The 25,888-nt window shown below is 41.2% G+C and overlaps 1 protein-coding gene across 4 annotated transcripts in view; it reads left to right on the top strand.

Annotated features, from left to right (window-relative positions):
- LOC142559932 (uncharacterized) overlaps positions 1 to 25,888 on the top strand; it is a 125,175-nt gene that overhangs the window by 95,125 nt on the left and 4,162 nt on the right. Inside the window, exons 1-3 of one of the 4 annotated variants that reach the window (XM_075671629.1) lie at positions 5,162 to 6,352; positions 11,579 to 11,655; positions 23,416 to 23,597. In XM_075671629.1, the coding sequence (XP_075527744.1) occupies positions 6,073 to 6,352; positions 11,579 to 11,655; positions 23,416 to 23,597 (539 nt within the window). In that variant the 5' untranslated portion in view covers positions 5,162 to 6,072. Of the gene's footprint in view, positions 1 to 5,161; positions 6,353 to 11,337; positions 11,656 to 13,743; positions 15,595 to 17,663; positions 17,739 to 23,415; positions 23,598 to 25,888 lie in introns of those variants that run through there. The other 3 variants (XM_075671630.1, XM_075671631.1, XM_075671632.1) reach the window with 3 other exon arrangements.

Raw genomic sequence — 25,888 nt, forward strand, 5'->3', positions numbered from 1 at the left:
TACTTGCGCAAATTTGTTTATTAATCAGTTAAGCTAGTGTCTGTAAACATGCTTTGCAAGGGAAGTGAAGAATGGGTGGTATTTGAGCTTCATATAGAACTCTATTATTATAGGCTGATGTCCTTTCCCCTATAATTTACTTGCGCAAATTTGTTTATGAATCAGTTAAGCTAGTATCTGTAAACGTGCTTTGCAGGGGCAGTGATGGAGGGGTGGAATTTGAGCTTCACATGGAACTATACTATTATAGGCTGATGTTCTTCCCCCTAAAATTTACTTGCGGAAATTTATTTATTAATCAGTTAAGCTAGTATCTGTAAACATGCTTTGCAGGGGCATTGATGGATGGGTGGAACTTGAGCTTCACATGGACCTATAGTATTATAGGCTGATGTTCTTTCCTCTATAATTTACTTGCGCAACTTCGTTTATTAATCAGTTAAGCTAGTATCTGTGACCAAGGTTTTCAGGGGAAGTGACGAATGGGTGGTGTTTGAGCTTCACATGGAACTGCACTATTATAGGTTCATGTTCTTTCTCCTATAATTTACTTGCGCAAATTTGTTTATGAATCAGTTAAGCTAGTATCTGTAAACGTGCTTTGCAGGGGCAGTGATGGAGGGGTGGAATTTGAGCTTCAGATAGAACTATACTATTATAGGCTGATGTTCTTTCCCGTATAATTTACTTGCGCAAATTCGTTGATTAGTCAGTTAAGCTAGTATCTGTAAACATGCTTTGCAGGGGAAGTGATGGATGGGTGGAATTTGAGCTTCACCTGAAACTATACTATTATAGGCTGATGTTCTTTCCCCTATAATTTACTTGCGGAACTTCGTTTATTAATCAGTTAAGCTAGTATCTGTAACCATCTTGCAGGGGAAGTGATGAAAGAGTGGTATTTGAGCTTCACATGGAACTATACTATTATAAGCTGATGTTCTTTCCCCTATAGTTTACTTGCGTAAATTTGTTTATTAATTAGTTAAGCTAGTATCTGTAAACATGCTTTGCAGGGGCAGTGATGGATAGGTGGAATTTGAGCTTCATATGGAACTATACTATTATAGGCTGATGTTCTTTGCCCTATAATTTACTTGCGCAAATTTGTTTATGCATCAATTAAGCTAGTATCTGTAAACACGCTTTGCAGGTGCAGTGATGGATGGGTGGAATTTGAGCTTGACATAGAACTATACTATTATAAGCTGATGTTCTTTCCCCTATAATTTACTTGCGTAAATTCGTTTATTAATCAGTTAAGCTAGTATCTGCAAACATGCTTTGCAGTGGAAGTGATGAATGGGTAATATTTGAGCTTCACATAGAACTATACTATTATAGGCTGATGTTGTTTACGCTATACTTTACTTGCGCAAACTCGTTTATTAATCAGTTTAGCTAGTATCTGTAAACATGCTTTGCAGGGGAAGTGATGAATGGGTGGTATTTGAGCTTCACATGGAACTATACTATTATAGGCTGATGTTCTTTCCCCTATAATTTACTTGCGCAAATTCATTTATTAATCAGTTAAGCTAGTATCTGTAAACATGCTTTGCAGGGGCAGTGATGGATGGGTGGAATTTGGGCTTCACATGGAACTATACTATGATAGGCTGATGTTCTTTCCCCTGTAATTTACTTGCCCAAATTCGTTTATTAATCAGTTAAGCTAGTATCTGTAAACGTGCTTTGCAGGGGCAGTGATGGATGGGTGGAATTTGAGCTTCACATGGAATTATACTATTATAGGCTGATGTTCTTTCCCCTATATTTACTTGCGCAAATTTGTTTATTAATCAGTTAAGCTAGTATCTGTAAACATGCTTTGCAGGGGCAGTGATGAATGGGTGGAATTTGAGCTTCACATAGAACTATACTATTATAAGCTGATGTTCTTTCCCCTATAATTTACTTGCGCAAATTTGTTTATGCATCAATTAAGCTAGTATCTGTAAACACGCTTTGCAGGTGCAGTGATGGATGGGTGGAATTTGAGCTTGACATAGAACTATACTATTATAAGCTGATGTTCTTTCCCCTATAATTTACTTGCGTAAATTCGTTTATTAATCAGTTAAGCTAGTATCTGCAAACATGCTTTGCAGTGGAAGTGATGAATGGGTAATATTTGAGCTTCACATAGAACTATACTATTATAGGCTGATGTTGTTTACGCTATACTTTACTTGCGCAAACTCGTTTATTAATCAGTTTAGCTAGTATCTGTAAACATGCTTTGCAGGGGAAGTGATGAATGGGTGGTATTTGAGCTTCAGATAGAACTATACTATTATAGGCTGATGTTCTTTCCCCTATAATTTACTTGCGCAAATTCATTTATTAATCAGTTAAGCTAGTATCTGTAAACATGCTTTGCAGGGGCAGTGATGGATGGGTGGAATTTGGGCTTCACATGGAACTATACCATGATAGGCTGATGTTCTTTCCCCTATAATTTACTTGCGCAACTTCGTTTATTAATCAGTTAAGCTAGTATCTGTAACCAAGGTTTTCAGGGGAAGTGACGAATGGGTGGTGTTTGAGCTTCACATGGAACTGCACTATTATAGGTTCATGTTCTTTCGCCTATAATTTACTTGCGCACATTTGTTTATTAATCAGTTAAGCTAGTATCTGTAAACATGCTTTGCAGAGGCAGTGATGGATGGGTGGAATTTCAGCTTCACATGGAACTATACTATGATAGGCTGATGTTCTTTCCTCTATAATTTACTTGCGCAACTTCGTTTATTAATCAGTTAAGCTAGTGTCTGTAACCAAGGTTTTCAGGGGAAGTGACGAATGGGTGGTGTTTGAGCTTCACATGGAACTGCACTATTATAGGTTCATGTTCTTTCCCCTATAATTTACTTGCGCAAATTTGTTTATTAATCAGTTAAGCTAGTGTCTGTAAACATGCTTTGCAAGGGAAGTGAAGAATGGGTGGTATTTGAGCTTCACATAGAACTCTATTATTATAGGCTGATGTCCTTTCCCCTATAATTTACTTGCGCAAATTTGTTTATGAATCAGTTAAGCTAGTATCTGTAAACGTGCTTTGCAGGGGCAGTGATGGATGGGTGGAATTTGAGCTTCACATGGAACTATACTATTATAGGCTGATGTTCTTTCCTCTATAATTTACTTGCCCAAATTTGTTTATTAAACAGTTATGCTAGTATCGGTAAACGTGCTTTGCAGGGGCAGTGATGGATGGGTGGAATTTGAGCTTCACATGGAACTATACTATTATTAGCTGATGTTGTTTCCCCTATAATTTACTTGCGTAAATTTGTTTATTAATCAGTTAAGCTAGTATCTGTAAACATGCTTTGCATGGGCAGTGATGGATGGGTGGAACTTGAGCTTCACATGGAACTATACTATTATAGGCTGATGGTCTTTCCCATATAATTTACTTGCACAAATTTGTTTATGAATCAGTGAAGCTAGTTTCTGTAAACACGCTTTGCAGGGGCAGTGATGGAGGGGTGGAATTTGAGCTTCACATGGAACTATACTATTATAGGCTGATGTTCTTTCCCGTATAATTTACTTGCGCAAATTCGTTGATTAGTCAGTTAAGCTAGTATCTGTAAACATGCTTTGCAGGGGAAGTGATGGATGGGTGGAATTTGAGCTTCACATGGGACTATGCTATTACAGGCTGATGTTCTTTCCCCTATAATTTACTTGCGCAAATTTGTTTATTAATCAGTTAAGCTAACATCTGTAACCATGCTTTGCAGGGGAAGTGATGGATGGGTGGTATTTGAGCTTCACATAGAACTATAGTATTATAGGCTCATGTTCTTCCCCCTATAATTTACTTGCGCAAATTCGTTTCTTAATCAGTTAAGCTAGTATCTGTAAACACGCTTATCAGGGGCAGTGATGGAGGGGTGGAATTTGAGCTTCACATGGAACTATACTATTATAGGCTGATGTTTTTGCGCTATAAGTTATTTTCGCAAATTGGTTTGTTGATCAAGTAAGGTCGTACAAGTAAACATGCATTTGCAGGGGGAGGGATGCATGTGTGCAATTTGAGTTTCACAGAACTATACTGTTGTGGGCTGATCTTTACGTCCGTTGTAACTTATTTATGCAAATTCGTTTATTAATCAAGTATGTCACTTTAAACGTGCATTTTTAGGGGAAGTGATGTATGGGCGGTGAGCTTCAGATAGAACTATACTATTATAGGCTGATGTTCTTTCCGCTATAATTTATTTGCGCAAATTAGTTCCTTAATGAAATAACTTAGTGTGTGTAAGCGGGCATTTGCAGGGGGAGTGATAAATGGGCAGAAGTTTAGCTTCACAAGGATTGATACTATTATAGGCTGATGTTTGCTTCGGCTATAAGTTATTTTCACAAATTCGTTTCAGAAAATCTAGTAAGTTAGAGTGTGCAAGTGGGCATTTGGGTGGGGGGGGGGGGGGCAAGGAGAGATGTGGATGTGTGGAAATTGAGCTTCACATAGAGCTATACTGTAAGAGGCTGATGTTTTCTACCATTTTAAATTATTTGCGCAGATTCCTTCATTAATCAAGAAAGTGTCTCTTAGCGTGCATTTGCAGGGGCAGTGACTGATAGATCCAATTTGAGCGTGACATGGATCTGAGCTAACACTACTGAGCATAGGTTCTAACATATTAATATAGGCTGCTGTTTTTTCCGCTATAATTTTTTTCGCAACTTCGTTTTTAATCAAGTAATCAAGCAAGTTTGTGTCTGTAAACGGGCATTTGCAGGATCAGTAATGGATAGATCGAATTTGAGCGTGACTTAGATCTCAGCTTGCACCAATGTGGGCAGTTTCTAACATACTATTATAGGCTGATGTTTTTTCCACTATAATATATTTGCGGAAATTAATTTATTAATCAAGTGAGTTTGTCTGTAAGCGGGAGATTTGCTGAGGAAGTGTTGGATGCGTCAAATTTGAGCATCACATAAAACTGAGCCAACACGACTTAGCTGAGGTTCTAACATTCTATATGCTCATGCGTTTTCCGCAATATGTAATTTGCGCAAAACCGCTTCATAATCATGTATTTATTGCCTTTGTGCGGGCGTTCAAGCGGTGGGATGGATGCATCAAGTTTCAGCTTCAGAGAAAAATAGGTTAGCACGATTACGCTGAGGTTCTATGGGTTATAAACTGATGTTCTTTCCTCGAACAGAAATTTGTGCATATTCGTTTAATATTAACGGATGTCAGTGTAAGCATACGGGCTTTTGAAGGGGGAGTGATAGATGCGTCTAAGTTGAGGTTTTCAGGGATTTGGGTCAGACAACGTGGCTGACGTTCTGTCGGGCTCTATATTTTTTTTCCGAAATTAGTCATTTTTGCAAATTTATATAATAGTCATGTAATTTAGTAACTGCGTACGTGTGTTTGCGGAAGGAGTGATGGATACGTCGAGATTCAGCTTTTAATGGAGGTGATTTACCACAAATGAGCTGGTTGCAGTTTTCCGCGACAACTATAATTTCTTGAAATTCGCTTTATAATCGTGCAGTTAGCTGTGCAGCGGGAGTGAAATATGTGTGAAATTTGAGCTTTATATATAAGTAATTCCGACAGCGCAGACGTTCTATCGGGCTATAGACATACGTTCTTTCCGCGATGACGTACTGCGCATATTCGTTTAATATTGGTGCAAGTTTGTATACGCGCATTTGCAGGGGTTGTGATGGATGGTTCGAATTTAAGCTTTACGGTGAAGTGAGTTAACACGACGTTGCTGAGGTTCTGACATGCTGTAGGCTGGTGTTTCTTCTGCGAATTGATTTATCTATCATTTACGTGTCTGGACACGTGCATTTGTAGGGGGCGTGATGGATGCGTTGAGCTTGAGCGTTACAGAGAACTGAGTTAGCACGACGTAGCGTAGGTTCTAACGGGCTAAATGCTTGTATTTTGCTCTATAAGTAATTTGCGCAAATGAGTTTAATGACCGTATAAGTTAGTTTCTATATAGGTGCATTTGGTGCCAGCGATATTAATAATGGTCATGTACTGTCTACATAAATGTTACCGCAATTAAAAGAAAGGGGATGGCGGAATCTGAGAACAAGTTCGAGTTTGATGGTGTCTTGGCTAGCAACCCAGTGTCTCGTATCACGAAATATTTTTCCCGTTCCTGTCGCATACGCAAACCACGTTTTCTTTTGTTTGCTTTCGTCCATCGCTGCCGAGAACGGCCGGCACGACATGGACCCGGTCGTGTTGTGCAATCATCTGCTGCCCGAGGAAGATGCCGGGTTTTGCGGCTTCGTCACCAGGTGAAGCGTGGGAGGCAGCACCGGGGGCATCTATACGAGTCAGGGCAACAAGGTGAGCTCATCGAGCAGTTTTCTTGCGTCGTAATTTTTCCAATACCTCTCGCTCTGCACGGTGAATTGCCTGTAAAATTATTTCGGTAGCTCTATATTCGAGCAGCGCAGTGTCACAAGGTCGACTGCGGTGTGCAAGGATACTGCAAAGGCCGTTATGCATAATTTTTTTTTAAATTCATCCTTTTTAATGTATTTTGTCGTTGCGTCCCGCTATCACTCGCTTTTCTTTTCTAGCTAGAATGCTATAGTTGGTACTGATCAATCAGTTCTAAACGTGCGAAAAAACTGCTTATCGGCTCCTATTCCATCATTTGTGCTTTTAATAAGCTTTACTTTGAAACTTGCATTATAATCACAGAAATTTCGGTATTGTTTCGAGTATACTGGGATGTGAAGACCTCTTTATATTCATGGAGAGATCGGTAGTTCCTCGTTCGAGAACTATTCGAAAAGTATTCGATATTCAATTCGTTTCGCTTTTGACACTATTCGATTTGTATTTGATTCAGTTTTGTCATATTGCACTCACACACCCTCAGCAAAATTCATATACAAGCAAACTAGCTAATGTGAGGAATTGCGGTGGGTGTTATGATGGTCCTCAAAGGATAGGAGGCGCCCAGCGTGCTCGTTCAAAGTTGGTGGAAAAAGTCCTTGTGACTGGTGCGCGATTTGCTTTCAGTGGCGGTGGTTTTTAGAGGCACATAATTTAATAGCGGGAAGCAATGTAGGCGTTCTGTTTAGTCAGAGGGCTTCCTGAAAGTCGGACAAAGTATGCCCCTGTAGGAGAAGTACTGAAGCAGGTCCCGTCGCTTGCGGTGGTACAACATGCAGCCAGTCGACGTGATCGCCACTGGAGTAAGGAAGAAGGAAGATAGCTGCTATGAATCCCATTCAGATAGAAACGTCTGATGACATGGAGGCTTTTTGTAAAGCTGGTGGAACGTGATTTGGTCGTTTAATCACAGCCGCAGCCTCATCTGCGTCTGTGATCCAGTGAGGTGGTCAGCTTTCTTTGCATATTCGCCAACACGGTTGGCGACATATTACCACAATTTCCCGAATTCGAGATTCACAAAGGACTGCGATAAAGCAATCGAGCTTAGGCTCTAACATAGCTGATGTTCTTTTTTTCGCTATAAGTTATTTGCGCAAAATCCTTTATGAATAAAGTTAGTGTGTGTAAGCATTTGCAGTGGGAGTGATGGATGGGTCGAACTTGATCTTCACATAGAACTATACTATTGTAGGCTGGCGTTTTTGTCCGCTATAATTTATTTGCGCAAGTTCCTTTATCAATCAAGTAAGCATCTGTGAACATGCTTTGCGGGGGGATTCATGAATGGGGGGAGTTTGGGCTTCACATAGAACTATACTATTATAGGCTGAGGATTTCTCCCATTATAACTTATTTACTGAAATTCGTTCATTAATCAAGTAAGTTAGTGTCTCTAAGCGGGTATTTGCACGGGGAGCGATGGCTGGGTCTAATTTGAGCCCCACATAACACTGAGCTAACACGACTGAGCTGAGGTTCTTACATACTCGTCTAAGCTAATGTATTTTTGTTTCGCTATAAGTTATTTACGCAAACTTGTTTATGAATCAAGTTAGTGTCTCTAACGAGTTGCAGGGGGAGTCATGAATGGATCGAATTTGTGCTTCACATATAACTATACTATTGTGGGCAGGTGTTTTTGTCCGCTATAAGTTATTTGCGCAGATTCGTTTATTATTCAAGTAAGTATCTGTAAACGTGCATTTACAGGGGAAGTGATGGATGGGTGGTATTTGAGCTTCACATAGAACTATAATATCATAGGCTGATGTTCTTTCCCAATTATTGCGCAAATCCGTTTATTAGTCAGTTAAGCTAACATCTGGAAACATGCTTTGCAGGGGCAGTGATGGATGGGTGGAATTTGAGCTTCACATAGAACTATACTATTATAGGCTGATGTTCTTTCCCTTTAATTTACTTGCGGAAATTCGTTTATTAAGCAAAAAAGCTAGTATCTGTAAACGAGCTTTGCATATGCAGTGGTGGATGGCTGGAACTTGAGCTTCACATGGAACTATACTATTACAGGCTGATGTTCTTTCCCCTATAATTTACTTGCGTAACTTCGTTTATTCATCAGTTAAGCTAGTCTCTGTAACCATGTTTGCAGGGGCAGTGATGGATGGGTGGAATTTGAGCTTCACATGGAACTATACTATTATAGGCTGATGTTCTTTCCCCTATAATTTACTTGCGCAAATTCGTTTAATAATCAGTTAAGCTAGTATCTGTAAACATGCTGTGCAGGGGAGTGATGAATGGGTGGTATTTGAGCTTCACATGGAACTATACTATTATAGGCTGATGTTCTGTCCCCTATAATTTACTTGCGCAAATTCGTTTATTAATCAGTTAAGCTAGTTTATGTAAACATGCTCGTGCTTTGCAGAGGCTGTGATGGATGGGTGGAATTTGAGCTTCACATGGAACTATACCATTATAGGCTGATGTTCTTTCCCCTATAAGTTACATGCGCAGATTGGTTTATTAATCAGTTAATCTAGTATCTGTAAACATGCTTTGCAGGGGCAGTGATGCATGGGTGGAACTTGAGCTTCACATAGAACTATACTATTATAAGCTGATGTTCTTTCCCTTTAATTTACTTGCGGAAATTCGTTTATTAAGCAAAAAAAGCTAGTATCTGTAAACGAGCTTTGCATAGGCAGTGGTGGATGGCTGGAACTTGAGCTTCACATGGAACTATACTATTACAGGCTGATGTTATTTCCCCTATAATTTACTTGCGTAACTTCGTTTATTAATCAGTTAAGCTAGTATCTGTAAACACGCTTTGCAGGGGAAGTGATGAATAGGTGGTATTTGAGCTTCACATGAAACTATACCATTATAGGCTGATGTTCTTTCCTCTATAAGTTACATGCGCAGATTGGTTTATTAATCAGTCAAGCTAGTATCTGTAAACATGCTTGGCAGCGGCAGTGATGGATGGGTGGAATTTGAGCTTCACATAGAACTATACTATTATAAGCTGATGTTCTTTTCCTTATAATTTACTTGCGCTAATTTGTTTATGAATCATTTAATCTAGTAGCTGTAAACACGCTTTGCAGGGGCAGTGATGGAGGGGTGGAAATTGAGCTTCACATAGAACTATACTATTATAAGCTGATGTTCTTTCCCCTATAATTTACTTGCGCAAATTCGTTTATTAATCAGTTAAGCTAATATCTGTAAACATGTTTGCAGGGGTAGTGATGGATGTGTAGAATTTGAGATTGACACAGAAATATACTATTGTAGGCTGATGTTTTTGTCCGTTATAAGTTGTCTGCGTAAATTTGTTTTTTAATCAAGTAAGTTATTGTCCGTAATCGTGCATTTGAGGGTTGAGTGACGGATGGGTGGAACTTGAGCCTCATATTAAAGTGTACTATTATAAGCTGAGGTTTTTGTACGCTATAATGACGCGAAATAAGTTTGCACGTGTTGTCACGGGACCCTTAAGGCGAGAACGACGAAGTTCGTGGTTGCGCGCTGTCTCTCCGAGGACCAGCCATCGCTAAAGGCAGACGTTTCTTCCCAATCTGTCGGTGGTCAACTGTTTTAGTTGCAATAGCTGGGTGACAATATGTTATTTGCAGAAATTCGTTAATAATCAAGTTAGTATCTATAAACGCGCATTTCTAGGGAGAGTGATGGATGGGTTGAATGTGAGCTTCACATAGAATTGAGCTAACACGACTGAGCTGAGGCTCTAACACACTATCATAGGCTGATGTTTTTTCGACGATAAGATATTTGCGCAAATTCGTTTAATAATCAAGTAAGTTAGTGTCTGTAAGCGTGCATTTGCAGGAGCAGTGAGGGGTGGGCGAAATTTGAGCTTCACATACAACTGAGTTAACAGGATTGAGCTGAGATTCTAACATACTATTAGAGGCTGATGTTTTTTCCGCAATATGTAATTTGCGCAAATTCCCTTAGTAATCATGCATTTATTGTCTATGTACGTGCATTGAGGTGAAGTGATGGATGCGTCAAATTTCAGGTTGAGAGAAAAGTGAGTTAGCACGACTGCGCAAGGGTTCTATGGGGCTATAGACTTACGTTCTTTCCGCGAATATAAATTTGTGCATATTCGTTTAATGTTAATGTATATTAGTGTCTGCATACGGCCTTTTGCATGCGGAGTGATGGATGTGTCGAATTTGACCCTTTCAGAGATTTTGTTTCAGACGACATGGCTGAGGTTCTAACTGGCTCTAGTTTACGTTTTTTTCCCAAGAAAAGTAATTTGCGGAAATTTAGCTTATCGGCATGTAATTTAGTAACTGCGTGCGTTTGTTTGGAGGGGGAGTGATGGATAACATGAATGGGCTGAGAATGCCCTTTTCCGCGACAACAAATGTCTTCAAATTCGCCTAATAATCGTGTAGTTAGCGTCTGTGTATGTGCATTTGCAGAGGGAGTGATTGATGTGTGCAATTTCAGCTTTACAGATAAGTTAACACGACAGCGCAGACGTTCTGTCGGGCTGTAGACTGCCGTGGTTTCCGTGATGGCGTACTTGCGCATATTCTTTTGATATTGATGCAAGTTTGTGTACGTGCATGTGCAGGGGTAGTGTTGGATGGATCGAATTTAAGCTTTACAGTGGAGTTAACGCGACGTCGCTGCGGTTTTGGCATGCTACAGGCTGATATTTCTTCTTCGATAAGTAATTTGCGCAAATTGATTTATCATTCATGTGTCTGCACACGTGTAGTTGTAAGGGGCGTGATGGATGCGTTGAGTTTGAGTGTTACGGAGAACTGAGTTAGCACGACGTAGCGTAGGTTTTAACTGGCTGAATGCTTGTTTTTTTTTTGCTCTGTAAGTAATTTGCGTAAATGAGTTTAACAACTATGTAAGTTAGTATCTATATACGTGCATTTGTGCCACCGATGGCAATACTTCTGTTGTAGAGTCCATGTAATTGCTGTCGCAATTAAAAGAAAGGAGATGACGGAACCTGAGAACAAGCTTGAGTTTGATGGTGACCAGGCTAGCAACCCAGTGTCTCATATCATGAAACATTTTTCCCCGTTCCTGTCACATACGCAAACCACGTTTTCTTTTGTTTGCTTTCGTTCATCACTGCCGTTATCGGCCGTCACGACATGGACCCGGTCGTGTTGTGCACCTATCTGTCGGGCAAAGGCGACGCCGGGGTTTCGTGCTTCGTCACCAGGTCAAGAGGCACCACTTGGGGCAGCTGTGCGAGTCAGAACAACAAGGTGAGCTCCTCGAACACATTTGTTGCGTCGAAATCTTTCCAATACCTCTCGCTTTGCACGGCAAATTGCCTGTAAAATTAGTTCGGAACCTCTATACTCGAGCAGCCCAGCTTCACAAGGTCGACCGCGTAGGTCGACTGCAAAGTCTGTTACGCATCATTTTTTAACTTTAGCCTCTTTAATGGATCTTGTCGTTTATTCCCTCTTTCACTCGCTTTTTTTTCCTGGCTTGAGTGCTATAGTTCGCACTCATCAACGAATCCTGAGCATGCGAATAAACTGCTTATTTGCTCCGATTCGATCATTTGTGCTTTTAATAAGCGTCACTTCGAAACTTGCATTATAATCACTGAAATTTCAATGTTTCGAGAATTTTGGGATGTGAAGAATGCTTTATATTAATAGAGAGAACGGCAGTTCCTCGTTCGAGAACTACTCGAAAATTATTCCATATTCAATTCGTTTCGCTTTTGACACTTTTCGATTCGTATTTAATACAGTTTTGTAGTACTGCTACTCACACACCGTGAGATTGAAATACAAGCAAAATATTGAATGAGAAGAATTACGGTGGGTGTTATGTTCATCCTCAAAGGATAGGAGGCGCCCAGCGTGCTCGTTCAACGTTCGTGCAAAGACTCCTTGTGACTGGTGCGCCATTTGCTTTTAGTGGCGGTGGTTTTCGGAGGCATATATTTTAATAGCGGGAAGCAACGTAGGCGTGCTGTTGTAGTCAGAGGGGTTCTTGAAAGACGGACAAGGTATGTCCCTGTAGGAGAAGTACTGAAGGAGGTCCCGTCACTTGCCCTGGTACACCATGCGACGTGTCGATGTGATCGCCACTGGATTAAGGGAGAAGGAAGATAACTGCTATGAATCCCATTCAGATAGAAAAGTCTGATGACATGGAGGCTTTTTGTAAAGCTGGTGCAACGTGATTTGGCCGTCTAATCACAGCCGCAGACTCATCTGCGTCTGTGATCCAGTGAGGTGGTCAGCTTTCTTTGCATATTCGGCAACACAGTTGGCGGCATATTACCACAATCTCCCGATATCGCGTGTAGGGGATAGTCCACACGGCTGTATACTGCAAACGACGATCTATCTCGTGTCATAATGAAGATCTCATTGGTGAGTGGATGAGTGGATGGTCATGATGACGATGCTACTCGTGGCGGTCCGCCATCGGACATAGTGGATGAGGAAGAAGCTGAGGAGGATGTACATGCCAGAGACGGGCTTGTCAAGCAATATAATATCTGCATTAAGAAGTAAAAAGTTCCTGCATGAACGTTATAAATATCACTGCAGTTGTTAAATGTGTTGTGAGCAGCGGACATTATCAGTAGGCAGCATTGCTTCCCAGACTGGAAAAGCAAAGCCTAATGTTGTGGCAAGTGCTCTGAGCAGTGGCCACAGCATATACGAGTATATGCTGCATATAAGATTATATTAGAACACACGGTGCCCGTGAATGACAACGAATGTGCAGTAGCGTTGACAGCTTTGCCCAGAGCTCGTGGGATTGTCTTCCATGGAGTTCGCTTGAATAGTGCCCATTGTACAGTGAATAGGTAGGTTGCATATACTGCCCACAGGCGTCGCACCTCTCGTATTGCAGGGGCAAGGGGCCCAGAACCTTCATACTGGTTATTCCATAGAACACTAATGGACGATACGTTTATTTAAACAAACGTGTCGAGGAATGAAGGGCAGGAAATTGCGGCCGACTGCGCTGTAACGTCGGTGCAACTGTTTAGCGCAGCCAATGAATCATGAGCTCAGGAAGACACGAAGGCTGAGATCCCCGCTCTGGCGTCCGTGTCCCTCCCAGGTCCACCTGGCTCCTGGAGCAGCAAGGTGAACAGCATCCGTTGCGGCACGCTCATGTCAGGCCACATGTGCCAGGCGAGCGACCTAGGCGACGCAGTGCTTCAGCTTCGCCGGTGGCATGAACAGCCCGCCGAACATGATGTCTACGCGCAGCGGGCTACTCCACGTTTGACGTCGGTTGGCAGGGATGTTCGACAGGGCGCAACCTTCATGTTCTGCATGTCAAAGTGCAAATACACATAACGAGTCATCAGCTAGAACTTAATATTTGATATAAGGAACCACGAAAAAAGTTGCTCTAAACTTTTTCGAAGCTATGAACGCTTATAGCGATTATCATATGTATAACAATTGTGTTGTAGTGTCAGGTGGTGGTTTGGTAGGACGAGGTTCGACTGTAATTTACGACCACATTATTTGTGGCCGGGATCATACTGTATAACGTTGCTGTATCGATCATACACCGACATTGTTGCCATTGTTCTACTGCACAGAGTCTACTAAAACATTCCAAAACCTGTTAAAACCCATCAATAATTCCTTTGAATATAATAAAAGCTGTTATATTAGCATGTATGCTATAGCATACATGCCAATAGTGCACTTTTAGTGCACATTTGACTTGCTTCATCATATTCAATACAATAAAACCCAGTTATTGCAAAGTTGGAAGGGGAAGAAATTACTTCCTTAAATCCATTACTACGTCATATCGATTGTTACGTGTACTGCACTACGAATCTCCTGGGTATTTGAAGGGGAATTTGACCAACTTTGTTATATCCATCATTTCGTTATGCCCCGTTTCGTCATAACACAGTTTTGCTTATTCCTTATACTTCTGCAGCAGAACCCCCATTCATTGTATTGAGGTTCAAAGGTGTATGCTGAGCTCCTAACTAGCACATTTTCACTTGTTGTGCATGCTACTACCGTCAAACTGATCGTGTTCATCATCGTATTTTTATGTCCACTGGGCAGGGCGACTGCCTCTTCGGATGATCTCCGATTAGCCCTGTCTTGCGCTAGCTAATTCCAGCATGCGCATGCAAATTTCCTAATGTCATCATTCCACCTAATTTTCTGCCGTCCTCTACTGCGCTTCTCTACCCTGGAACTCATTCTGTAACTCTAATATTCCAGCTGTAATTTTTTTCTCAGATTGCCAACTAGAATGTTGGCTGTCCCTTTTTGCTCTCTGATTCACACCGCTCTCTTGCTGTGCCTTAACGTTGCGCCTAAGATATTCCGTTCCATCGCTTTGCGCGGTCCTTAACTTCTTCTCGAGCTTCCTTGTTAACCTTCAAGTTTCTGCCTCACGTGTTAGCACCCGTACAATTCAGTGATTCTGCATATTTTCTTATATTTAACGACAGTGGTAAGCTCCCAGTAAGTATTTGATAATGCATACCATATACACTACAACCCACTTTTATTTTTGTGTAAGTTTCCTTCCCACGGCAAGGCTCACCTGTCAATAACTGACCTGGATAAACGGAACCCAGTGCAGACTCTAAAAAAATAAATTATGTGGTTTTACGTGCCAAAACCACTTTGATTATGAGGCACACCGTAGTGCAGGACTCCGGAAATTTTGACCACCTGGGGTTCTTTAACGTGCACCTAAATCTAAGTACACGGGTGTTTTCGCATTTCGCCCCCATCGAAATGCGGCCGCCGTGGCCGGGATTCGATCCCGCGACCTCGTGCTCAGCAGCCCAACACCATAGCCACTGAGCAACCACGGCGGGTCTAAAACTATCATCCAGGCGTGAAACAGCCAGTGGTTAGAAATCATCGTGAGGGACGATCACACCGGATGTGTACGCGTATATGGCCGAAAGCGTTTCTGCCTTCGTACCAAGCTCAGTATCTGATGATGTACAGAATAGGAGGTCAACGTTTCACGTCTTCATCTATTTCAACGCGCTTCTCACATACACGTGCGATGTCTTTTCTTTTTTCGTTCGTGCCGAGCACGACCAGCACGAGATCGACGTGGTCGTGCCGTGCTTACGTCAGTCGGGCAAAGACGATGCTGGCCTTTGGTGCGTCGTGGGAGGCAGCGCTACGCGGGTGGCCAGACTGTACGAACTGCTCAGAAAGGTGAGCGCATGGAAATATATAAATAATATCTTGCATCGTAATCTTTCCATTGCCTTTCGCAGTGCCAGTTGCCTATAACACAATTTCACGGCTAACTCGAGTACGCCAATGCTTCTGTAATTATGATCAACGATAGCTTTTTTTTGCAGTTTTGTGGGTGCGGCTTCAATGGCTACTTGTGTAATTGCAGAATTCCAGCAGTGAAATGACTTTCGTCTACCTGCTTCGCTTTCCCGCCTTAAAATATCTGGTAAAATTAGCCCTTATCCAGACAATAAGGCGTCGCTCATAATCTCAGAGTTCATTTCGTCTAGTAAAGGCATATGTAAAGTACAGCAAAAGTAAACACCTCCGGTTTTCCGGGAACTTCCCTGATAAGCGATAACGCAAGCCCATTCCGCGTAAATCTGCCACCCACGCTTGCCATTGGTCAATATATTCAATAAAGCCGCACATTTTCGATCAAGAAAAATAATGAAGATTACATGACTGCAGTAAATTGGGTCCCAGAGTCGTTTTCAGTTAGACTCGGAAGTCGCTTACCCGCCTACTCAATACTGATGGCATTCTAAGAGATAACGACACAAGGCAAAGCCTTAACATGACAATATTGCAGTTGCACTCTTGCGCGTTACAATTGTACCTTTTAGTTGTTGCGCTTAGTATTCCTTAACTTCAACGTGTTTGTGGTATGTTTATCTGTCTGTTGTTTTTTATCCGTATCTAACCTGTTCCACGCTTACTTGTGTCACGGGGTAGTCCTAGGTCTGATGGGTAGAACATCGGGTAGAGAGCTGCGGTGCCAACTTGGATAACTGGCTATGTGACGGTATGTGACACACCTCAATGAACTTCTTTCGTGCTATTTTGGGTCACTGTGTACATGCCCCTCATCACTAAACCTATTTTACAGCAACTTTGCTCACTGTAAAGGCACAGAAAAGTACGTTTAGATGGGGACGATATGCATTCGCGATAACCGTGCATTGGGTGCACAGTTATTAACCCCAGGTGGTCAAAATTAATTCGAACCCCCCCCCCCCCCCCCCTACGGCGTACCTCACAATCATATGGTTGTTTCCGCACGAAAACGCCGAGGCTTCAATTTGTTTTATGTGCCGCTGCGTGCGTGCTGCCATTCAATCAATATGCTTAAGGCCAAACTTCGGTAACTTGGTATGTACCCCTCTGTAGACGCCGCATTACAATGATTCTCTTTCACACTGTCTTGGGTCATTGGGCTGTTCTATAGCAGCCCGTTGTCATGCTGCCTCCCTGCGGGCCTGGTGGCCAGGCCTTCCAGCATGATGGTGTCTGGCAGCCCGCCCTGATGACCTTTTGCAAGCTGTTTGAGCAGCCTGGTGTCTTGATGCCCATCCTGTGGATCTACTGACCTAGCGACATGGTACCTCGGTGTCCGCCTTGCGGACCTGGTGTCCAGCTATTCTAGATGCATGATGTCCTGCTGTGCACCCTGTAGACCTGGTAGCCAGCTGCTCTTGTCGCCTCCTCAGCTGCTAATCATAAGATCACTGGTGCATGAAGGAATCACTGGTAGCAAATTTTTTTCCCCATCACAGTTTGTTTCGTAAACTGGGATACACAGCGCAAAAACCGACACAAGGACGAAGCAGGAACACGGCACGAGTGCTCGTCCCGTGTTCCTGCTTCGTCCTTGTGTCGGTTTTTGCGCTAGGTATCCCAGTTTACGAGTGAACTACCAACACGCCCAAACTTCTTCCGTGCTACAGTTTATCAAAGAGACAAGACGAGCGACTTGTTTAACGAACGCAAAACGAACGTCTGTGTTAACTTCGTTCTTTTTGCCCTGTCTGATATTTGCGATTACTTTGTCTTTAAATATTGGATTCGCTGCAATAGCGGGTGATTTAGCCGGAAAGATGTCCCTGGTTTACTTCGCGTCGGTTGCCATTATGCCACTGACTGTGCACACATGCTCACATGCTGTCGTGAATAGCTTTAGCCATTAACGCGTTGATGCAACTCACGCCGCGTTTTTGCAGACACCACGAACTGGAAGAAACAATGATCGCTTCTCTTTTATGTAGGAGATCTCCGGGGCTTTTGGTTCGAGCAACGCGGGGACGAAGTGTCGGGCGAAGTTCCTCTTCCTGGAAGACGAGGTAATCCCAATTCTCCCGACTGTTTTGAATTAGTTTCGCTTTATCAATTTTTGGTGTGTCAACCACACTAAGTACCTCCCACTGCTTTTTGTTGTGACCGCTCTCTATTTTGTGCTCGGGAAGTTGGCGTCCATGTGTGGGTTGACAAAAGCCCTACATGTATTGTTCAAGGCAGCACGCCCTTCAATTTGTTGCCGCGCGGTTTAAAGAAATACTCTGTTCGTTCCTTGTCACAAAACAGAATTCAAAACTTGGCGGTACAGTATTCTAGAAATACTGCAGCCAGCTTTACATTTGCTAATGTTTCACTTTGTTTTTGAATGTTTCTCTCGTGGCACCATAAGTGGCGAATAATGTTGACCACATGCAGATCGTATATTCTATTCGAGGCGAAGCTTCCTTTAATAGACGTTACAATGGCGATCCGCACAATTGTTTGATTGGATATGAAGTATGCAATGCTATTGTACAGCCTTTCCTCGATATCTCATGACACGTACACCTTTTCTCGCCAAACTGGAATTAAACAGACATTTGTCTGAGACACTGCAGCTATAGGTGATGGACATGGAAGTCAATTTTCAGAGCTTGTGTCAGAATGGCGGGAAAGTATTGTAAATGTAGTCGTTACAACAAACAATTTGTGTCCTTTTCTTCGTGATGCGCGCTGCACTCTGACTGCCGCATACAGCGCCGTAGTATGCCAGGTTGCCTGTTGTAATGTAAACAAGTTCATTAACGATCCCACCTGGTGGATATTTGACCTGTGTGACATGGGCGATGTTTCTTGAAGAGGTGCATACTACTTCCAAACAAATTTCAAAGTGGTATTAACTGACCAAATTGGATAACTGAAGTTAAATAATTATGTTAGCATATATGTCCTATTTGTGGAATTTAATCAGTGGAAGTAATGAAGTATGAAGTAACTTCAGTTTAGTGTGAACGCGAGTGGTTAGTCCTAGTCTTAAGAAATATCTGTGGTGAAATGCAATGATTGTCTGGTTGAAACTTGTAAACAGTCCGTTTTATGCAGTGTTTACAGTGTCAACTGGAGCACCAGTTCATTTAACAACAGATTGCTAAGCAACGAAGTTTCGCTCAAATATTGCTTATTCCAGTTAAGCTCGAATCTCTCATTTTAAACTGTGTACTAAAGTTCACCAACCTGACTAATGGCAATCCCAACATTATCAACAAAACTTCACAACTTAAAAGTCAGGAAGTGAAGTATTGGTAATGAGTTAACATCGCTTTTAAATTTGTATTGCAAGTATTGTCCACCTATGAAATAATCTAAGCTGATTTGGTAAAATTGAGACCTCAAGGGACCTTTAATTATGCTTCTATTAAAATAGACGATCCTATATATCCAAACAGGTTTCTCAGATACCTTTAATTCTACAGATTTAAGGCCTAAAATATCAGTACGAGTGCTTAACAAAATGAAGTTTTGTTTCCTTGCATATCATTTTCCATATTAAAAGACACAGCAGCGCCTTCACTAAATCTTAAATAAATGACCAGCACGTTAACAAGCCAACTTAGCTTAGATGTGGTGTAAGCGATATGACGCCGGGCAGGTGGTTTCAATGTCAAAGCGGACACGTACTCAGATTTAAAGAACTGGTTGTTGCAGAAGTGTCGAGTTTGAACAGAACTTTCTGATGACTACTAAGCGATCACCCTTAAGAAGGATGGAGTAGGTGAAACTTGAATAATTTCAATGTGAAAAGTAAATGTCCACAAATTCCATTGCAGAGTACGTATGTTAAAGGCAGATCATGTAAGAGCAAAAAGAGAGCTCTTCAATATATATGGATGGCTTGGAAATGGTTGTACGTACAAAACTCTAGGAGACCGCAGGCATGGACCATAGTTTTATGGAAGTCGGACTCCGATATTCTAAGTGCACTGTTGCATTAGAACGACAGCAAGCTGATATAGTTGGTAAGGATTCATAAGCAAAAAAGGCGTAAGGCGTGCAGACAAGGCATTCGTGTGCAGATACGGCGTTCATGTTGTCCACTTCTTTGCACTGTTGCATTGGATCCTAACGAAACATTTAAAGAAATTTTCAATACCCAATTCTCGTATTGCTTAATTTGTTTCGGCACAGTATTACATGCAACTTGGATTCAAAATTTGGGCTTCATGCACTTGCACAATATAAACATGTACTTGAAAAACTAGAGTATAGCTGAAATGGTTATTGTCCTTGACTTTAATAGCACTTGTATTTCCAAACTGTGATGAGTCTATGGTAGGTTAAGGTGGTTGCCGGAGTGGTCTGATGGCACAATAATGCACACATTAATAACACACTAATAACACATTATAATAGATGGAATTAATAACTTCATTGCCTCACTTCACCATGTCTTCACTTTTATCTGCATATCGGAGACTTGGCTTTCCGATTCCGACAACAACATGAGCGATTTTCCATCTTATCAACCCGAGTATTGTCATCGTCCAACTAACAGTCATGTTGGCGCTGCCATTTTTGTTTCACAAGCTGTCACCTACGCTCGCAGATTTGATCTAGCAGTTAACGTGAATTATTGTGAGTCAGTGTGGACAGCAGTCGACCGGTCATTCCTTAATAACAATAAGAACTTGATCCTTGGTTGCATTTATCGCTCACCGTCATCTTCCCTTAACGATTTCTTGCTTTCTCTTGATGCAGTATTGTCCAAGCTAGCTTTTGAAAATAAGAATGTCGTGATTGTAGGTGATATTAATATTAACTTACTTGACACATAAGCTACCTCGTACACAACTTACACAGATTGTTTTGCTGGATTCAGTTTTGAATCACTCATTGACTGCCCAACTAGGGTAGCCTCTCGTGGGAGCAGTACGTTTATTGATCCCGTGTTATCTAACATATCACCATCGCCTTGCTCCCGGGTTATTAACACTGACATAACCGATCATTTTCCTGTTTTTCTTACATTTAGCAATGAAATACAAGAGAACGATAATAGCTACTTTACTTCCGTATTTAGTGCAGATACCTTTATTGAAGCCATCAGTCAAACTGATTGGTCGCCAATTTATTCTATGTCTGATCCCGAAGAAGCACTAAACAAATTCTGCACTTTATTTTTACTGGCCGTTTCGAGTAACACACGCACTGTACAATGTGGGAAAAAGTATAAATATCCGCGCAACCCATGGATGACGGACGGTCTTCTAGAAAGTTTAAGAAAGAAGGAAAACATGTACAAGAAAACTAAACGTCAGCCCTTTAATACTAGACTAGCTAGGCGCTATAGTAGGTACTGTAAATTACTGAATGTTTTACTTAAACAGGCGAAAAATAAGTAATACGAAAATAAATTTTATCAGAATAAGGATGACCCCCAAAAGCAATGGCCGTTACTGAACTCTTTTCTTAACAAATGGTCTGTTGATGCCTCTATAACCAAAATAAATTACAATGGTCTCACTCTTTCTGAGCCCAGCGAAATTGCTAATGCTTTTTCGGACTACTTTTCTTCTGTTTACGCTAATAACAACGTACATGCGCAGTTGCATAATGCTTTGAGACGTACGACACAATCATTCTTCTTGTTACCAGCTACACCAAATGAAGTGTGCTCCACGATTGCTAACCTTAAAAATACAGGGCCTGGCTTAGACAATATTTTTGTCAGGCATTTAAAACTCGTTGCGCATTTAGTTTGCGACACGCTCTGTAATATTATCAACCTTATGTTCAAAGAAGGTGCATTCCCTTCATTTAAAAAAAAAAATTCCAAGATTATTCCCGTTTTTAAAAAAAGGCGACAAACACACAGTTAATACTTACCGACCAATTGCAATTATTTCCTGCCTTAGTAAACTCATTGAGAAATTATTTGTTAAATGTCTTAATAACTACTTAACAAAGTTTAAATTGCTAAAGAACAATCAATTTGGTTTCCGCCCAGGAAGTTCCACCAATCTAGCTGTTCTATCTCTAATTGACTACATAAAAAAATGTATTGATTCGGGAAACTTAGTCGGATCTGTATTTTTAGACTTCAGTAAAGCTTATGACACAGTTAACCATCAAGTCCTGTTTAATAAACTTGATGGTATAACCTGTCCTGTGCTAACATTCTTAAAAATTATTTACTTGACCGGCCATACACAGTACATGCAGCAAATACTTTCTCAGTAACAAAATGTATTAACCAAGGTGTACCACAATGATCAGTTCTGGGCCCTTTGCTTTTCCTTTGATATATTAATGATCTTCCGGATTCTCTTAACTCCACCAACTACGTTCATTGCATTTTATACGCAGATGACACAACCACATCTTCATCTGACAAATATGTTAGTACTCTTACTTCTAAGTTAAATATTGCATCAAGTAAGATTATAAAATGGTGTAGCAACAATTACTTAGTTCTTAATCATTTAAAAACTAAATTTATGTTATTCAAAAGTGCTCAAAGGGCCTTAACTTCTAATCCTGAAGTAAAGCTTGGAATTCATTCAATTCCCGTTAGCACCGATGTCACTTTTCTTGGCATACATCTTGACCCTAACCTTACATTTTGCTCTCACTTCCAACATCTCAAGCGCAAGACTGCGTTTGGTATACGTGCATTAATCAAAGCTCGCCTTTTTTTTTCTCGTGAGGCTCTGCTAGCGTTGTATTATGCGTTCATTCATAGTCACATTAATTACGGCATTGTTTCATGGGGCAACACGTATGCTTGTCACTTATCATCAATTCAACATATCCAAAATCAGTCAATACGCATTATCACTTCTAGCTCCATGCAATCCAATGCCTCTTTGTTACTTCGCGCGTATAATATCTTGCCTATTAATAATTTGTTCCAGTTTAACACACTCGTCTTACTCCACAAGTTGCTTCATAATAACCTTACGTTCCCGTTCATTGCAACTGACCTTTTGCAGAATAAAAGTATGACCAGATTTGAGGCTAACAACAATTTCTTGTTACCCATGGTTCATACCAATTACGGCAAAAAAAAAAAGCATCTTCCTTCGCTGCAATTTCTCTTTGGAATTAATTACCATGAACCATAAAATCCTGTACTTCTCTTGCAATTTTTAAACATCCCCTTAAGCATAATTTCCTGCGATAACTTAACTAAGATCTGGCGGTGTACCTTTGACTTTTATCTCGCATGACATTTCTTGTATTTCATCCATGCTTTCTTCCGACTTTCTTTTATAACGTGCTTTTTCGTATTTGATTGTAAATGACATGTATAATGATGTATTTAATCTGTAGATGTTGTTTATAATACGCTAATTTGCTGACTGTCGATATCACCATCAATGTTGTTATTAACCGAGGATCCCACTACAGTTCTTTCACTTTGGGACCCTCGTCTGTATATTTGTCATGTAATTACTTCTTTTTTTTTTGGAACCAATAAATCTGAATCTGAATCTGAAGTGTCCTAGGTGACTAAAAGTATTAACAATCTTTGTCACCCTTGTGCTGACGCACGCCAGCAGCAACCAAACATCTTTCTCACACAAAAAGCTTTCGACAATCCTTTATAGATTTTTTATAGAAGATAATTTAATATGTTCAGGAAGGCAGGCTTTACGGAAAGGTTAACGAGGGTTCTCATAAAGATCAGAGAGCAGAAGATCATAGAAAGATTGTGATTATGAAAGCGTGCACTGATAACCACAGGGCCAGCAGCTGTCCAAAGAACCCCGCCCTGGAGACGTCCATGGGCACATTGCCATGAAGATCCGGGTGGGAAAGCGTCCCTTGCCGGCGCCTCAACACATTTCTCGGCTCGCTGGCTGGACTCGAACACCGCCTCTGGTGGCATGTTGTCCAGCGTCACAAGGTCGACTGCGGTGTGTAAGGTATAGCGTAAAATTCTTTATGCATCATTGTTTTACTTTAGCCTCTTTAATGTGTCTTGTGCTTTCTTTCCGCTTTCCTTCCCTTTTTGTTGTGGTAGACTGCTATCTTCCCCACTTATCTAAGAGTCCTGAGTATGATAATAAACTGCCTATGTGACCTTGTTGCTTTATTTGTGCTTTTAATAAACTGCAATTCGAAACATGCAATCTGTTCACACAAATTTAGTAATGGCGTGAATATATTGCGATGTCAAGACTACTACATATTAATGCTGAAAACGGAAGTTTTCATCGTTAATATAGAACTGTTCATAAAGTTCTCTATTATTAGTTTTATTATTATAATATTAGGTATCTATTAATAATTATTTATTATTCATAGAGAATTATTCGTAATGTATTCTATATTAAATTACTTTCAACTCTGACGCTATTCGATTAGTATTTGATTCGGGTTTGAAAATCATTACTCACACACTCCTATTGAAAGTTAAATACAGGCAAAATAGTGAATGAGAAAGATGAAAGCTGATGTTATGATTGTCCCCAAAATATAGGAGGCACCTATTGTGCTCTTTAAAATCACGTTCAACGACTGCCTGTGACCTGGTGTGCCATTAGCTTTCAGTGGCACTAGTTTTGATAGGCATATATTTTAATAGCCAGGAAGCAACGTAGGCTCATGTTGTTGTCGGAGGGGTTCTAGAAAGCCGGACAAGGATAGTCAATGTAGTAAAACTACGGCAGTAAACCACGTTGCTTGCCGTGGTACACCATGCGACCCATCAACATAATGCCTCTGGAGAGAAGAAAGAGAAGGTACTGATGTAGAACTGGACACTTCTTTATTTATACACGCGATTAGATGCAAATTAGGTGAACACTTAGTACCCATCCAAATATTCTTGGCTGCTTGCGTCACGGAACTACAGTTCGCAATTAGTACTGGTTGTAATACTACACGCAATGTAAATATACTGTTTGCCTTGCGTGTGCTGCAAGACAAGCCTAAAATGACGTCTACGAGAAAACTTTGCTGGCAAACATGACATGACAAACAAAAGTAATAGTGACATTGAGCAAAGACTTCGTATTTACACGAGATCTGGCGCATCGAGGTAACAAAAGCAGATCGAGTCACTGACTATCCATACTCGGGTATCCGCTGTTCTGCGAGAGATTAGTTAACAGACAGAGAAGGCTAATGACATGAAGTCTTTCTATAAAAGTCGTCCAACTGCATATAATTGCTTTATTCGTTGCCGCAGCCTGTGATGCACTCAACTTTCTTTGCCCATTCACCAGCACAGTTGGCAGTATATTACCTCACTCTCCCGTTATCGCACACTCCAGACATTCAACACGGCTTACTGCACACGGCGACCTACCTCGTGTCATCATGGTAAAGATATCATATGTGGGTTGGTGGATGGTCATGATGACGATTCGCGTCCTGGCGGCCTGTCGCACATACTTGATGAGCATGAAGCCGCCTAGGATGTTCAAGACAGAAATCGGCTGTTCTAGCAATACCATATCTGCATTAACAAACGAAACGTGGCTGCTTGACCGATATAAACATCACTGAAGTTAAATGTGTTATTAGCAGCAGGCTTCATCAGTAGGTAACATTGCGCCCAGAAATGCAATGCATAAGGCTGTGGAAAGTGCTTTTAGCAGTTAGGAGTAGACGACAACATATGGTGCCATTTAATCTCATTGAATTCCACATACATTTTCGCCCAAAGGTCGGAGGTTTGCCTCGCATCGAGTCATGTCGTATGGAGTGCAGCGGATAGCTGGTTTGCATAGACTGCCCAAAGGCGTCGCACCTATTGCCTGGTATGGTAGGGGCAAGGTGGTTTCACATGTTTCATGCTGGTTATGCTATAGAACACTAATGACGACTGCAGAAGTTTATGACACTCATGTGAAAGACAAACCTAAGGCGACGCTATTTTGCACTTCCCTTTATGTGGACCCATGCTATAGTATTTGTCAGTTTATAGTAACCCTGTGGTAATCGATTTTTTATTGAAATAAAGGAATGAACGGTACGAAATTACTCCTGATTGCAGTTTAACGTGGCTGTAACTGTTTAACCTGGTCAAATAGTCAATAAACTCAGAAAGACGAGTATATGTCATTCTCACTGTTGCCTCTGCATTATCCCAGGTCGACCTGACTTCCGTAGCAGCGAGGTGAATAACATCCCTTGCAGTACGCTTATGTCGGGCCACATGTGCCATTTGCGAGCAACGTAGGCGACACAGTGCTCCAGCCTTGCCGGT

The sequence above is a fragment of the Dermacentor variabilis genome, chromosome 10 (assembly GCF_050947875.1).
Source record: "Dermacentor variabilis isolate Ectoservices chromosome 10, ASM5094787v1, whole genome shotgun sequence".
Classification (NCBI taxonomy): domain Eukaryota; kingdom Metazoa; phylum Arthropoda; class Arachnida; order Ixodida; family Ixodidae; genus Dermacentor; species Dermacentor variabilis.